The sequence below is a fragment of the Temnothorax longispinosus genome, chromosome 12 (assembly GCF_030848805.1).
Source record: "Temnothorax longispinosus isolate EJ_2023e chromosome 12, Tlon_JGU_v1, whole genome shotgun sequence".
NCBI classification, from domain to species: Eukaryota; Metazoa; Arthropoda; class Insecta; order Hymenoptera; family Formicidae; genus Temnothorax; species Temnothorax longispinosus.
In genome coordinates, this window is record NC_092369.1 from 11294446 (window position 1) to 11312979 (window position 18534).

The window sequence follows — 18534 nt, forward strand, 5'->3', positions numbered from 1 at the left end:
AATGACAACCTTTTTTTAATTTGCGATAAAGATAAAGAAATCTAAATGAAAAATTCCTGAAACAACATTTGCGAGAAAGTGTTTGCAAATATTTGATACTCGATAAAAGGATATATGCAATGTTGACTTTTCCATGGAATAACTTGCCGTACAGTCTTCGGGTTGTGATATTAAAGTATATATTTTGCACTGTATCATAAAAGAGGCAGTCATATGATATAAAAGTCTATGCACAAGTTACACGCAAGAAACTTGGAAGCGAACAGCTTTTAGAAAATCGCTGTTTTCATAAATACCCTGCGAAGCATGATAAAATATGATATAGACTATATCATGCAGGAATGTAATACAATGGAAGATGATGTATTATGTGAAATGATGTGTTAATAACCCGTAAAAGCAAAAAGTATAATATTAAAAGTAAAAGTGCGGTTTAAAAGACTTTAATATATAGCTCAAGAATTTATCATCCTATTAGGAAATACGTAAAGCAGATATAAGTAATTTATATGGCTTAATATGATCCTGCCAATTTTAGAATTGAGCAGAAAAGTTAGATTTAAGATTAATTACGTAAATGCGAACCATTGATCCTTCGCGTATTTGCATCTCTGAATATGAAAGAGCTTAAACTATTTTTAACCGGTTGGTCATTACAATGTTTAATACCGTCTATCCGATTATTATGCGATGTTGATATCTGGATTTAATACTTGTATAGTAAATCATTCCCTTCTGCTACCTTAAATACTGTCAAATCTGCTTTATCACGAACTGCATTCTATACATCTCTTTCAAATAACGGAATTAATAGGACGTACTAAATATAAAATGCTACATCTATACCATACTTAAATCTAGATTTATGGATACATTGAGAAACTTGGGTGTTGCATTTTTATGCTTTATTTTATAAAACTTTTTTCTGCTTTATGTGTGTATATACATATAAAGTCATTTATTTATTTATTCATGATTTTAATATGAAATTGGTAATTTATTCATGTATTATCTTTTCTAATATATACATAAATAATTCTAATAATAATTCTAATATACATGAATAAATTATTTCATATTAAAATAATAAATAAATAAATCTGGAATGCTCAAGAAAAAAAAGATAAAATTAACATCAAAAACATTATATTATTTAATAAGAAAGTACAGAAAAGAATATGTATTATTTCTAAAATTTATTTTTAAATTAATTAATTAATTAATTAATATATATTTAAGTTAAAAGAAAAATAATTAAAAATGCGTAAAAAAAATTTTGCAAGCGAAAATTATAGTCGTAAACGCAGCTATCATTTTCATAGAAATTGTTTAGCGTCCTTGAAAGATTAAATCTTATACCTGTATGATATTTTCATCAATATAGCTAAACATAATAGTGAGTGGTTATCTTAGAAATAGCGATATGCAATGACATTTGCATAGATAAGTAATGCACTGGTTCACGATCGATAAAAAAATAGGTTAAAGAATCAACTGATATTAATCGTGCAGCAACATCAAACTGATCCATAACTTAGGTCATTATAAATAAGTGGAGAAGATTTAAATATAAACATTATAAATAAATTGGCGAGTATTCTAGAAATTATTGCATTTAGTAGTTTATTTAACATTTTTTAAAACTTATTCTTTTTTTCTTTCTTTTACACACAAATATAATCCACAGTGATTGGCATTGTAATGAAGATTTTATTCTTTTCTCTTCATTCCCTACAAATATTAACTTATTAAAATAGATTCATATATACTTAATTCTTTTTTTAAGTCTTGAATGGATTTATATATACTTTGCATAGCATTTTATCTGAATATTTGATAGTGAATTATACGATGTTACGTTATATTTGCCGCTTCTGAAATAATAATAGAGATCGCTAAGGAAATCAGGTTTAATTCAATGCGCGTTATTTCTTGTCGTGTCATAAATGAATATAGCTATAGCGCATTCACTTCTGGAATATGTGGAGCCATTATTGTTTGTGCGTATGCATCTTGAAAGCAGTTCTTCTCGTTAAGTTTTTAAAAATGCGCATTTCGCCGCATCTTCAGTTTAATTTACATACGACAATTTGCAGCCAATTAATTATTTAAATACTTTCTGTACTTACGTTGAGAAAAATGCATTGCGATAATTTTATACAATAGGTAGGTTAAGAAATTACAATTATCATTAGGAATAATAACTTTAAATAACTTTATTACAATATGACATCTTATATAAATATGTATATCTATAGGTACACTTAAATATTTTTGGTTTTATATATTTACCTTAAACTCAGAATTGAGCAAAAACGATAATAAATATTATTTTATTAGAAAATTAAAAAGTTATTTTAAAGTTATATAAAATGCATATTGTTATTTCGTTTTCGAGCATTATATTTTAGCGTAACATAATTCGCCACCAAAACTTCAAAATTTATAACAAGCTTCCACGCGCACTAATGATTTTTCATATAGAATGACACAATACAAAATAATAATTTAGCAGATAAAAAATGACAAGGAAAAACGATATACTTAATAACTTTTTCATTTCGACGAAATAATGTAGCTTATATGAAATATCCGTTAATTAAAATGCTACATAGGCAATTAAAAGATTTATTTGAAATCCATTAGGAATATTAAACGTTAATGAAAATATTTTTGCAAAACGTTAATTGTGTTTCAATATATTTGAAATTGTATTCGTGATAAATAATACATTATTAAATAATAATATGTAACGCGATTTTTACGAGTTCTCTCAAAACTTAAAACAAACATGCCTATATGTGTGCGTATATGTGTGTATTTTAAAAAGCGAGCATCATCCCTAGTGCGAGAGACAAAATCGTTACAATATATCGTTTGAAAATCGCTAATAAGTTTTATGCTGTGTACCGTAGAGATAAAAATTCGCTAGAACGATCAATTCCGATTATTTGATTTCTACTGTCTACTTTTATTTTTATCCTAAATCTAACAAATATTTACAAAGAAAATTCAATTTTATTAAAATAACGTTGATTGACGGGAACAAATTATGTTTATTTCATAATAGGTGTGTACAGAATTTTGTCGTCATAATATAGCGCGATAACAATTTCGCGAGAGTAAGGAATGTTATCATAAATATACAAGATGAATATTTGTATAATTATATTATATTAAATACGTCTGAATATTAAATGACATCGAACTTTTTTCTGTTACAATTCTGTCATCAGTCTCATTTACGAGTAAGAAAATAATATCTTTTAAAAGGAGAAGATAGAATGTTATGCTTACTAACTTATTATTATTGGCCATTTAAGAATCGTGCAACCAGAATTACGCTCATGATAATTGCTCATGATAAAGCTCGTTGCAAAGCATGAAGATGATAATATTATGATATAATATGATATTATCCGTAATGTGTTGTTCTCGTAATGTATAATTAAACTAGAATTCATATTATAGCGATGTCCTCTTTAGTTTGGAGCCCCTCGCACATTGTTCGAGCATTCATTTTAAAGGTTTGTACCTGGCTTTCGGCCACGCTTTGTCGCCATCTGACAGAAGTGGATTTAAAACGACCTGGAAACAAAGCAAAGTTCGCAAGTTCAAACGTTTACTGTTGTCATTTATTCTAAGCCGACTTCAAACAGTTGGGACACGCATTATGGAAAATTCCTTTTCTTGCAGAATATAAATGACTACTGAAAAAAAATTGTATTATTTGAACGTGAATTTGAATTTTGCATTGTCTGAATTTGTTAATTACTTTTCACGATCAAAAGAGATAAATTTGTAATATTATTCACCCGCATTATATACGTAATCTTTTTTACGTAGTACACATATATTCGCAATACTGGAAGTAAATTTTCCAATAGCGTTCTCTCTGACCAATCTGAGCCGTTAATTACAATGATTGAAGTAGGAAATGACAAATTGAGGCACAAATTGGTTCACGCCTGGTCATTCTGTTTCAAGTCTATTTTAAATTTAAAAGCTTTTCAAAGAAATTTTCTTCCTAATTTTTATAATACAAATGTAAAAGAATAACAAAATCTTGGAATACTATTTTGTGTCTATTATACAATATAAATTAGGAATTAGAATATACAGGATATCTGATAATATGTGTAATAGTCGTCGATAGGTAAAGGAGATTAAAAATTGAATAGAAAAGTCCTTTACCCTTTTGTGATTTTTGCTTGATAAAGATCCGCGAAAAGTTCTATATTATTTTGCGATTACGGCAATAAATAATAAGAAATTAATTGATGAAGATCAGCGTGCGCCCGCGCGATTCGGCAAGAAGATAGATAGCCCCAGAATTTGCTACACATTAGGAGCCGCGAGACGAGGCATTAGGAGAAGTGATCTGTAAACAACAATGCACGGCTATGCACACATGACGCATGACGCATTCGAACTTCCGCGCACGTAGCAACTGTAAACACCGAGCTGTCTCCTCTCGCCTAGAATACCTATGATAAGAGTATGGACAATGCTGTCGAGTTTTAATTGGCTCTTTGATTCGCCATATGTAATAGCCCAAATAGCAAAAGATGTCATAGGCCGGTATTCACAGTCGGTTCTTATATTTAAGACCGTCTTAAGCACAATCTTAAGATGTCATTAACCAATCACAAAGCCGTATTAGGATCTTAAGACATTACTTAAGACGGTCTTAAAATAAGAACCGACTATGAATACCGGCCATAAAGATGTTTTTACGATGTCCTTTAGACATCGTAAAGACATCTTTATGACATGTTTTAAACATGTGTGCTATCTGGGCTGTTACATAATCGTAATCGTGCTATCTGGGAAAGAAATAGAAGAGAGAAAATAGAATTTATTATTGCGTATACTAATAAAATAACACAATAATATTCGCGAAATTTTGAGTTTCAGTTAATAAACAATGTTATATAAAAAATTCTGTTGAGGCTGATTATTATATTTTGCTATTTCTTTATGTGACAAACAGAATGATGCAATAAGTTATTATAGGTTACGTTGTCAGGCATACTTCGTAAGTTTCATTTAATATTACAATGTTGCTATTATTGAATATATTATAAATAATAAAATATGGACCTTTTTTAATTTACTTATTACTTTCATAATTCCTTATTAATAGAGGTTCCTTATTAACGGCGGACAGTGTCCATTATACTCTTATTATAGGTACTCTAATCTCGCCGAATCGCGAAAGCACGCCGATTCGTGGATCTATATTAATTAACTTCTTATTATTTATTGTAATTATCATAATTGCAAAATAGGACTATTTAATTCATAGCGAATTCGGTTGGACGCACTGGTGCGCACTCAATAGTGCACATTAAAACCGTCGTATACAAATCAGCGTAAGGTGTATGTTTAATATAAACAAGTTGTCACGAAATCCTTAATATTCTTTATGTACTATTTGGTAAAATATGTATTGGGCATTTTATCAGTCGAAATATTTGCATTTTACTTTAAATATTATATAGAGCTTAAATCAGTGTACAACGACTTTAATGTGCACTGAGTGCGCACTGGTGCGTCCAACCGAATTCGCTATCATCAGTTTAATCTGCTCTATCTACTTCTGGTGGATTGGCGGATGTTACATTTATTATACAAACATTCTGTAGGGTAACTCGGAGGAATATGCCACACTTAACAAAAATTTGATTTTTTTTTTTATTTTTTTTTCTCTTTGAAGTATCTTTGCATACTGGTCTTCTTTGTCCTTCTTTTATCTGTCATTTGTATATGATTTTAATAAAATATTTTGATTGCTTACTATTAAAAAGAAAGAAATACAAAAGTGTTGCAAAATGGCATATTACTCAACCATATGGATAATATGCCATATAGTATAAAATAATATATACCACATACAAATATGATAGTAATTTAACTTTAAAAGTTACTTTATTTATAAAAACAGTACAAATAGTCTTTAAAATAAGTCAGTACAAATAGTTTTTAACATAAAAAATAAGATTTTAAAATTAAATTGTAATATTAAAATTATTGTAATATTGGATTGCAACAATTAAAATTAAAATGAAAAATCAATCTTAAAAACTGTAAAACCTTACAAATTTTAAAACCTTATAAACCTTGAAAACTTTGTAAATTTTATAACTTTAAATTTTATAACTGTCAGCTACACTTTTTTCAACTACATTTTTTTTCTTTTTAGTCCTCGTATACATTTGAGGCATTATTATTTAAAACATGTGTTTTAAAACGTGTAAAAAATGTGTTTTTATTACTTTCTTTGAATTTCAATAATATTATTAAAATAAAAACTATAATACTGCCAGGAAATAAACAAAACTTGTGCAAAACATCAAATATAGAACTATGAACAATTTCACGGTATTTACAAGAGCGTTTTTAGCCGTTATGTTTCGTTAAACGTAACGAGTGGCATAATCCCCACACTGGCATATTCCCCCGAGTTACCTTATATACAGAAATAAATCATATTGACGTATTCCATAATTATTAATTAACAAATATTAAATAATTTTATAATTATTCTGTACAAATATTGTGTAGCTTTATTCTTATATTCTTTGATTATATTGTGTTTTATATTGCAAATGTAGTGCAGATAATTTATATTCTTAGTCATTTATCTCATAATATATGGTATTTTAGATTATACTGTCAAGCTGAATAGATGTGTCTCTTTAGAAAACTGAACATATTGTTGCGCGCTTTTGTAGACTTACACGAAGACAATTTCACATTGAGAATAATGATGAGATTAGATTAAACAATATGTCTTTGCCTAGAGGCTGAAATTCCGCGGATAGTTGATGTAACATATAGCGCGGTGACTTAAAACTCAACGTTACCTCTGAGGTTTTACGATAACATTCTTCAACATATATTTATCGCATCATACGCTAAATAAAGTATGCGAAATACTTGCTCGCAAGTATGTACAAAATAGACTATCTTTCGTTATATGTATAATGAAAATGTTTTAAGCGTGAAAAGAGAAAAAAGGGAAATAAATTATATGTATAAATCTTACAGTAAATGCGCTTTTGTTCTGTTTGATCAAAAATAGTTTAAAAAATATGAGCATAAATATTAAAACGTGATTAAAGAGCGATAGCTCCTAAAAATACGATCGTGGAAACAATAAATTGGTGTACACTGTACACATAATTGTTGTTAGATTTTATTTTTGTGTTTAATCGTTTTTTGATCATACGACATTGAATTTTAAAGATAAAAAGTTTCTTGCTTTGTTATGTACAATTTTTAAGCTATAAATCTATAAAATATTAAAAGTAATGTCCTTAGAAATATTTTAAATTAAACGATAATTTTATTGCCACATATTTTCTTATAAATACGTATTTCGAAAATTGTATTTGTGAATATGTTTCTTCCAAAACTGAATTATTTAATTTTACAATATAGAATTTATTATTTATAATTGTAGACGCATATGTTACTTTACTATTTTGTTATAGTTTAGAAATTACACATATACGAGGAAATAGAAGAAAATGCCCTTTTGCCTTTAAAGTTTGAATGTCATAGTTTCAAAGGCGATTGAACACGGTTGAAAGATGCCGCTATTTTGCTATTGACTATCTTTTACATCTGTAAAGTTCCATCCGCAGTAAGGAGTTTGCGACACTGCTTCATGTGAGACACATGTATAATAAACAGAAATTAAACGGAAAGCTTTTGATATGAAATATTCTATTTTTAAAAAGATAAAAATAAATTGTTAAAAAAGCTTTTGAAGTTATATGGACGAGATATTTGCGTTTATTTGGACGATATACTTTTGATTGGCGAATCGATATTGCCTGTCACGTGGCATTTTGGACGAGATAATTCGGTGATTGACTTTTTTGATTTGTCACATACAATTTCCATTGTGTCAAACGAATCATATCATCGAATTATTGTCAAGAATCATTCTAGATATTATATAACAACATGTGTCAGCAGCAATTGTAATTGTACAGAAAGATCTCGTAAAAAATTATATTTTATTAAAAATAGAAATAAACACGTAAACGCGTAAATTTTTCTTAAATAAATATTTTGTTCAAAGCAATTTGTGTTGCCAAGTCCGATCTTAGACAGACGCAAACTAATTGTAAGGAGAAATTTTACTCACCTGAATTGCATGGCATGAGCTCTGAACGTTGAAATCCCGCCAATTCTTGAGTTTCATGAGTTTGCACGTTCGTCCGATCTATCACGCAGCAGCATTTGCAGATTACCAATTCAAAGTAAACTCGAAACCTGTAACAGTTAATGGGTTCTATGATAATTATATTTTGTAAATAACACTCTGTTCATACAATTAACCAAATTACAATGCATTTAAGCAAATTATCGCTAATGTTATAAGACAACGCGGTTTGCGTGCTCACACACACACACACACAAGTGAAATTTAAATTGGAGAAAATGATCGCGAGCGAGATTAGTACTTTGAATTCAGATCAGGTAATAATAATCCCCACATCTATTTTTATCTTAAAATGGAATCAATTAAAACTTTCAAGTAAAATTGTATGTAAGAGATCCCAGAGTGTGCTATATTTGTAATATAGCCTTCGCCATTCTTTAGACCTTATACTATTTTCAGCAGATCGATGATTACATAAATTTTCTATATGTTTCTTCGTTGAATATGTTATATTTTTATATCACTAAAATTACTTGCATTAAAGATAAAAATATAGTAAATTTTACAGTTTATAAATGAATATATGGACATATATCTATAATGAAGGTATACCTTTATTATATGAATATTTGATTGTTATTATAAATATTTTATATTGATATTAAATATAATAGGCAGGAAATTAAAATTCTTGAAGCTATTAAAGATTGTTATAACATTAATTAAAGGGATCTCGCTCGTGTCTCAAAACAACAAAGAATAAACAAAGGCCAATAATCCAGCAAACAGTAGATGTCAAATTAAAAGAAGAAATAGAAAAAAATTTTTTTTACATCTACTGTTTGCTCAATTATTGGCCTATGTTTTTCCTTTGTTGGTATAACATTAACTTGGGTATCGCGTTAATTGTATTCTCAAAGTCACCTTTTACTTTATTTGTTAATTTCTCAAAGCTACATTTTTAAAATAAATCTTTCCAATCCAATTATTTCTTGCTACAAAAATAGCCAGGACAATTACTGACTTGAACGTAAACAGCACGTAAAATACATTGGTTAGGTTCCCAGACATATAGCCCTGGTAAATGACCTATTTTCTTATTCGACTTCCTGACCAGGGTCTTGACAGCTCGTTCATAACACTCTTAGAGAGCTATGGCAAAGTTCTGTTTTTGCTTTTGTTAGACAATGCATAGACATTTTCTGGATCTATAGAGATGTGCTATAGAATTCTAATACGTGTTATAAAAGCAATTAATTGCTCTTTCAAAATTCTTATAGCTTTTCTCCTAATTTTCTTCAAAATATGACATATTTTTTAACTTAATTTCGGAAACTGTTAAAATCAGCGTTACTCCAAATTAAGTGAAAAATTGAATTGATTAATGATTCTTTGATATTTGTATACATATATATGTATATTGAAAAATATTTAATTAATGATGTTATTATTTGAAAATATCATTAATCAAAATTTAAAAAGAAACGTAATCCATTATATAATTGTATTAAGTAAATGAATTCTCATACATAAGATTTATTAATATTAGAGAGCAGTATAAAATAGCATGTGTTTTTTCTTCTATTTACAATTCAAAGAGATCGATTCATCTAGATGTGCCAACGATGGTGAGTCGGTGTTTTTCACAGTTTCTGAAATAACCGAGTATTACAATTGTACAAATATTTCTTTGTCGCATAGTTCGAATGGAGCGTACGATCGGAGATATCTCAAAAGTTATCTCAAGGGCAGGCCCATCCACTCGTATAATAATGCTATTAAATCTGTTGATAATTTATTTTTCTTATTTTTGGAGCGGAAGAAAACAAGAGTGGAAACAAGTATGTATTCTGGAACTATAATAGTAACATAATTCCTATTTATGGAGCGGAAGAAAATAAGAACGGAGAACAAGTATTATGGAACTAATAATAACATATTTTCATGAAAATGTTAATTACATGTATTTAAATAAAATAAATATTAAAAATGCAGAAACTTAATGTTTTGTTATTATATAAATTAATTCCGGATTTTAATTTTGCCTTACGAAAGAGTAAATATTCTATACATTGCCAAAATTTTGAAATTACTCGATAATTACTTGTGTGATAAAAGTGTAATAAATTAGTCGTTTGTTATGTGGTTTTAAAATATTATTGTGATACAATTAATTGTAATTAAAATATAATATTTTTATTGGAATATTAGAATTACCAAATGGATATAGCAAATATTGTTCATAAAATTATTATTTTTTTCCACCAATGGATAAATATAAAATTTAAAATTACAAAGGGAGCAAACAGTTGTACGAATCTCATGGTAATGCACACATTTTATGTATTCGTAAATTTAAAGAATATTAATCACAATTATGTAAAATTCATATATTTAATATGCAGGCTCTATTCATTAATTAGTCAGGTAGTAAAACGTTATAAATCATACCGAATAATGACATTTTATTATGCCAACGCCAGCAATGTCCATGTTCGTGATTGTTATGCGATTGCGTTATGTCATTTTAATAGGAATGATAATTGAGTTCATATAGCTCTGCCGTGTACGTTGTGGTAACTGTGTTGTGTGCAATGGTCCTTGGGTACACAATGGTAGAGAAATGCAAATTTTGTGTATGATATTATGGCGCTTTCGTAGTTGAAGATGTTAGATTTCGAATTCAATCAATTTCCTTTTGTGACACAAGATGCTAAGTCTTTGAAATGTGTATTTACTCACGCAGTTCATTGAAATGGGTTTTCTCATTGTCAAGACAAATCTACTAGACAGTGGACATGACAGAATAGATATTATTTCTTAAAGTAACAAAGCTTTGGGAGAATGTAATTTTAATATAAGTTATACACGTACATATAAATTAAAAATTAAGTTTTTAATATAAATTTCTAATTTAACTGAGCGCTAAGATTGATGATTAGAATTTTGCTGCAACGCTAATTAATATTTTTTTACTAAATTTCTCGTAAAAAATATCGTTTTCAGGTTTATAAAATGCGCTTTTTTAACAACCAATTTTTAATTATTTTTGTTAAAATGTTTTTAAATTTATTCGAAATAATATATAATATGCAGTTTCGTAAGACAAAATAAAAACTTTATTGTAAAAATAAGTTTGTGTAATAATAAAAAATTGTATATTTTAATTTCTGCATATTTAATATTTATTTTATTTAAATAATATGTGACTATATCAATTTCACGAAAATAGTTTGTTTATTTAAATTATTACTTTCGTAGTGCTTGTTGTTTGTTACCTTATTACCAAAATGTTTATAAGTATTTTACATTACTCTCCAAGAAGAGATAAAATAGATAATAGATTATAGAAAATTCAGTATTTTTACTTGTTTTTCTTCGATCGTTTATAGCTGTATTAGATGTAATACAGAATGCATTCCGATATTCACGGTCAGTACTGAAAATCTATACCTTTCTATATTTTATGCCACATATACTATAGATTTTTAGTACTGACAGTTGCTGACAGTATAAAGTATAAGTATCAGAATGTAACCAATTGCTGTAGTACACAGTTAATGTGGGTAATTATTGGTGGTGAACGGAGGATTGTCAGGTGTCTGGACTCTAATGGGGTCGTAAGGATGTATAAGCGATAGCAGACGGTAATAACAAGATTTCTTCAGGGTACAATGAAGAGTATCTGATGGCTTATCATGTTGCGTCTGGTCAGACATGATTAGTTTTCAGAGTGAAGGAACTTAGAGGATGGAACACCGGCGAAGTTAGGCTGCCGGGAATCGATATGCGAATGTAGAAATGTATAATTAGAATGTGAACTGAAACTGTCTGTGGTTAACCGAGGGATCGATGTTCCGGCATTATTGATCAGCGAATGCCGTTACGAATCCGCCAGACTCATAATATTGAAATTTTGCGCAAGCCTATATAATCATTACAAATCGTATCTAACAGCACAGAGTAATTATTTTATGAAAGAATTTTTTTGTAATCTTACAGTGTGAGGAAGAATACTTTTCTAAAGTTATACTAAATGTATTTCTTAAAGAAAGCGATTAATTTAATTTATTTGGAGATAATATTAATCACATCGGGACAATGAGATCATATAATTTTATTCAAAAGTTTTCAATGAAGATTTCAAGATGAGGGATTATGTTTTTGACAACATTTATCAAGATTCGTCTTCATCCCTTTAAATTGTCGAAGACTTTATGTAATCCCCAGAGTTGTTCAATTTTTCAACGTATTACGTTCGATCGGATAGTATAAGGATTGACGTAAATCTCACCTAATGCATGAGTCTGGGATTTAATTAGTTCAATGCTAACGCAAAAGCTCGTCGAGCGTAAACTTTTTTTCACACGTCATGCTGTCAATCTCATTGTAATCGTATAATTTATTTGTGACAATTAGAATCGCGAAATTTTTTCACGATTATTATTTTTATAATAAAATAAATTAAATCTTGCATTTTTTGCAAAATTAATTATGAACTTTACATATAATTGGATGGTATATGTAAAGCTTCTTTAATATCTTTTGTATTTATCTTTGTATTTATCCATCATTAATTTTACTACTAAAAAAAAAATTTAATCTGTATAGAATTTTATTTCTAATTTTATTGTGTAGTACAAAAAACATTTTAAAAATTAAAACACATGCATATAAAATTATAAAATAAAATTGAACTCTCACGAATTATATATTATCTAAAATGGATTTTATTAAAAATATAAATAATTTTGATAAAAATCTGTATTTTTTAAGTGATTGTATTTTTTTGTCGAGAGATAATTTTTTGACAATCTGTATATAAGAAATAATGCAAATACCTGTTATTCATCCAGTAATATATGATCGGATTTACCATAGAGTTGGACATAGCGAGCCAGTAAAAACTTAAATATACATGTTGCACATAACTGCTCTCCGCAAAATGACGATGATGATACACAAAGATGAAAAATCCCTGATATGGCAACCAGCACACCGCAAATATTGTCACCACAATAATGAACATCTTTACCACCTGCAACCAGTTAAGAAAGGAAATATTAAAACAAAGTATAAGGCTATTATACACTCTTTCAACTGTGAACATTTTGATGAATTTGAAATTCCATGAATACAAATTATTTGAAACCACGGTTATATCCCAAAAGGATGCTATATATGTACCTATATGTATAGAGAAGAGGTTATCAAGTTTTTATAAAATTCGATAGATGCGATGCGATTTTTGCAGTTGCATAAAGACGATGTTTGCAAAAGGCATTAGTAACAATTAGTTCGCACCTAATTCCAAAACTTAGATCAACAATGTTCACTGTAGTCATGCTCTGTTAACCAACGCAACAGTATTAAGGAGTGCTTAATAGGAATCTATTGTTCTGAAGTTTACGCTATAATGTTCACATTGCGTTCGGAAATAGTTATTAATTTGATACTGCCAAAGAGTAAGTCCAAGAAGCAAAATCTAACGTAAACCATACAAGTAAGCTTATTTATATTATTTTGATTCTCTTGAGATATTTAAACAGATAACCGTAAAAAACATCTGATTTGCATGCAAATGAATTCTAAGTAAAATTGCAAACAGTTTTATAATTATAATATGACGATGACCTACTTCATAGAAGCATGTTTTGAGATTTTCGAATAATTGAAGTGTAAAAATTTTCTACTTTATTTTTCTTTTATTTTCTGTGAAAATTTAATCATGCAAATTTTTTTGATTTTTTAATTTACCGTTATTTTTTAGATTTTTTTCATACATTATTGTCTTTTTGAAGAATTCGAAAAATTTGAGAGAATGCAATAATATGTAATATATAAGAATATATTTATTTTTAAAGTTCTTAGGTACTTAGTAGTTGTTCATTGATATACATTTTACGCATTACTTACGTTAATGGATTGTATAGTAGTTATTCTGATGATAATATGAAAATACTCAATAACGTACCTTGCGTTTAGATTTCATCGATTCTTTTTGGTAATGCGTAAGTTCACCAATCGATTTCGAGCCCCATAACTTTCGTCCCATGCACGTGTAACAGACAGCCATCACTGACATGGGAACCAGATACGTTACAGTGAGGAATAAGAGATTGTAGCTGTAGAATAAATGATTTATGTATAACCATAAAGTATGCCGAGACATATACTGAGACTTACTACCAAGTTTTATTAAAGCCGTAACTCGTTTCATAAGAAACACGCGGCTGAACGATTACTCAAGCAAGGAGGCAGGGAATCCGTTTTTATTAATTGAGACGTGTTTGAGTTTAAAATGCAATATGGTACGGTAGAGTAATTGCAGTATAGTATTTGTTATAAACATTTATATTTATTTCGAATTAGTATCGTATGCATTATGTATATCATTTTGTATTATTATTTACGATTCAATAATTCGATGTGTCTACTTACTTCATTCAATTCAAGAAATTGAACATGATCAAGAAGAAGTTTTATTAAAAAAGTTTCAGTATATACTAATCAGTATAACGTTTGCTGCAACAAGATTGAACGTTACATTAATTCAACATTACATTAATTATTAGTTATGTTATTTTTGGCTCGAGATATTACAGGAATTGTGTTCTAATATGTATGTTTGTATTCTGATATGTATATTTGTGTTCTAATATGTATATTTGCATAATAATTGTGTTCTAATACAGATGCAATTTCGATTTTGTTCTTTCAAACACTTTTGATTGGAGTTTCAATTTCGAGTCCCAAGAGTGAATGTGGCAATCACAATCGTTGGATAAGTTAAATTGCACATAACAAAACCATTCTGATGAAATTACTTGGGATTTGTGATGGGATTATTGTGTGGAATTATAGATAGAATCTATGCAAAACTTGATTTCCATTTATGCGGCAATTGTATGTCACTCCCTGAGTCCTGATGAGTTTGATCGTCAGTGTTTTAAATTATCCTATTGCATGCTATTAGATCCAGCGATATTGTTACATCCGTTGTTAAATAACCTTAACTTAGGAGTTGCTTCGTAGATATGTAGGGACAGAGGTATTCTCTCTGTAAACTTCGGCACGATGTTCTTCGTAAGAGGAGAATAACCGTACTAACGATAGTAAGTTTCTAGACTATTCGACAAATGAAAATTTCTCGGATATATATCTAAAGTTCTACCTACGTATACGAAATGTTATCCTGAACTAACAATAAAATTTATGGGGATATTTAGTTAAAGATTAATATTTCCTTATAAAACACTAGATTATGGCCATTATGGCCACTCTTCAGACTTTAAAAAAGTTAATAATTAAGTTTTTTAGTCAATAATTTCGTATATATTTAACAAGAATATCTTCTAGGAATATATTTTCATTATATACCTAATTATTCCCTTGCTACTTAAACATGCAAGGAATATATGATAACTGATATATTGTTTAGAACATCATAAATTTCAATAACTCTAAATGACAATTTTGAATAAGCAGAATTGTGTCTACATATTTAGACAATTTATTTCTCAAAGAAATCTACGTAAATCTTATAGTTTTTACGATTTATTCTATGTATTGAAGTTATTTTATTAAGCAATTTATATTATTTTACCACTTACCGCGAAACTAGATATTAATGTTTTACCGAAAATACATTTTTAACGATTGCGATCTCTCTTTTGTGAGGTCATCGCGAACTAACAAGAATACGCTATAAATAAAATTGAAATAATAAAAGAATATATTATATTTATTTGATTCTATTACAGTTGAACGTTTTCTCTTAGGAAAATAATTCACATTTTCTATACAATATTCCTCTCGCCAATGAAAACTTTTCTTTATAAGGGAGAAAAATCTCGAATTTTGTTTTGTTCTCTAAATTAATCTCATCTTGTTTGCTATCCGTGCAGAAAACGGAAGCTGAAGCGTATTTAATATTGACTTTTCACGTCCAATACTAGTTTCGTGTTTTCAGCTTTTCATATATTTTCGTCAGACAATGTAATACATACTGTAAATCGGTTTTACTAAGTTTGGAAACAATCCGAAGTTATCTTATTTTTTTCAGTATTGAATCGCTATTTATTTAAAGGAAAGTTTATATTTTGTACATTTTGTTACATACTGTATGGACAGAAATCTTGCATTGTACTTTTTCTTCTGTCATATTTTAATTGAAATCTGATTCTGTTTCAGCAAATATTTGGCCTTTTCCTCTCAGCAACTTTTTCATTATTAATATCAAACAATTGTTTAACCATAGAATATCACTCTATTGAAGTCGATTGAAAAAATCAATTATAGTATAAATACTCTTTAAATATTTTGTTCATATATTAAAATATATTCTGTGCGCATTATTTGCAGTTTGCGAATTAATTTTTTTACATATTTACTTTTTATAATTTTAACTTTGTTTTGCATAAGAATAAGTTATAGTAAGCAAGAAGATTATATAGTTGGACGTTTAATAAATAAATCTTTCTAATTAATAAATTGACATGAAATATGGCAATGCAATGAATCGAGTGCAATCATTCTAATTAGGTCGTGCTACTCTTATCGTCGCCGGTGATGCATTGATAGCAAATATATGGAGCAATTTCCCGTTCCATCTCCTTAGGATAATCGTCTATTCAATCTCTTTCGCATTTGTAATGGATCGTGTACATGGTGTTTACAGAAACTTCTTTCCGCACGCGATTTCACGTGGCGCGCCGCCTTTCCTATTAAAAAACGCTGAACAGTCCCTGTTTGACATGTAAATTTACATATTTCTGAAGTCCATTACACCGAAACCCATCAAGTTTTGCATAAAGGAAATTCAATAGAAAGTTCACTACTTACCAATATTCTGTTTTGCTACGCAAATAGCCGCCATCGGGCCACAATAAGTAACAGGAAATTCTGGTTGTTCCGTTAGAATATCTGCAATTGATTATACGTCAATTTCTCGGAGGATATTGAAAGAAACATGGACAGCGGTAACAAATATTATCAGAAGACTAAACTTTTAAATGTATATAATCTATAAATCATAGGTACACATATATGCTCTTCGTGTTCTCGAATATTAATTATAAAGAGTAGAAAGTTTTATTTTTCGTAAAGTTTCTTGTAGGGATGTAGGGAAAAAAGTCCCTTTATCAAACCCGAGAAGAAATAGGTTTAGGGAGAGATGGATATAAAGAGAGAAAAACAATGTGAGGGTTAGAAGTTATTTGTATGGCACATTGGCTACGCGATAGGAAACAGAGTAAAGAAATGTTCGCGAAAATGAATTTTTCTTCTTTTTTCAAAAACTTAGTAGAAAAAATTTAATAACAATAAAAATGTTAGATTTAATTTCCACAAAACGCGATTTTAGAATATTTCCGGTTTTAAGTTAGATATGGGTAATTATATTGCGTGCATAATGATGTTTAATGTAGTTTGCAGTACGATAATTTACCTTTTTTTTTTAATAAAAAGCTATTTTTAGCTCGTTAAAATTTATGGAATTATTTATTACAGAGGAGAAATTCAGTTGGCTCTGAAAACGTACGAACAGCTTTAGAAGCAGACGGTCGGCTTTAAAGGATAGGATCGGCTTTAAGAACTAGTAAACTAGATACATAATATGCTTATAATGAGAAATTTTGTGAAAGTAGAAAAAATTTTAGTCAGGCATTCTTCTTATTAAATTTTACATTTCGGGAGATGGAACAAAATGGACATTAAAATTTTCTTTTATTACAAATAGCAATTTTCATTGTTTTTTTTAAATATCACGCTGCCCGAAGCAATCAGTATATATTATTGCAAAAAGAAGTAAACAAATAGAAAAATTCATAGGCGAGAAAAGAGTCAGCTTTTCTGCCGGCTCAGAACGATAAGAAACTTAAAGCTTTGCTCGGCTAAGAGCGGATTATCGAACAAGTATATAGTCTGCAAATTCTGCAGCGTTTAATGTTAAAATAAAAAAGAGTAGCAAATTCTCTTTTCAAATTTATACTGTCATTATTAAGACAATACTATCTTCAAATTTTAATCTGATACGCTTTGATCGACGTTATTCCAATTTTGGGTGACGTCTGATTTATCAATTTGCTTTTACTCACTTAAGCAAAATATGGAGTGCTACTTACTTTATTGCTTATTTTATCATCGATAATAATTTGCCCGAGAAATCTGACAGTGAAATGTATGTAGGAACGTACAATGCATAACGTACAATGCTCTGATGTGAAATAACCTAGGTGAAGATAAAACCGTGGAAATCTATAGGCGCTTTATGGCTATATTGATGCAGATGACATTATATGCGGGTAGATACGTACAAGCTTCATGAAACTAAGGCATTGTAATTAAGTCGTTAC

At 28.8% G+C, this 18534-nt stretch overlaps 1 protein-coding gene across 1 annotated transcript in view; it reads right to left on the bottom strand.

Annotated features, from left to right (window-relative positions):
• Nucleotides 1-1248: 1248 nt before the first annotated feature.
• Nucleotides 1249-18534, bottom strand: part of LOC139823349 (tachykinin-like peptides receptor 86C) — a 53915-nt gene continuing 36629 nt past the window's right edge. Inside the window, exons 4-8 of the mRNA XM_071795802.1 lie at nt 17024-17104; nt 14154-14304; nt 13021-13217; nt 8162-8289; nt 1249-3588 (exon numbers count right to left, since the gene is read on the bottom strand). Coding sequence (XP_071651903.1) covers nt 3461-3588; nt 8162-8289; nt 13021-13217; nt 14154-14304; nt 17024-17104 — 685 coding nt within the window. The 3' untranslated portion in view covers nt 1249-3460. The remainder of the gene's footprint in view (nt 3589-8161; nt 8290-13020; nt 13218-14153; nt 14305-17023; nt 17105-18534) is intronic.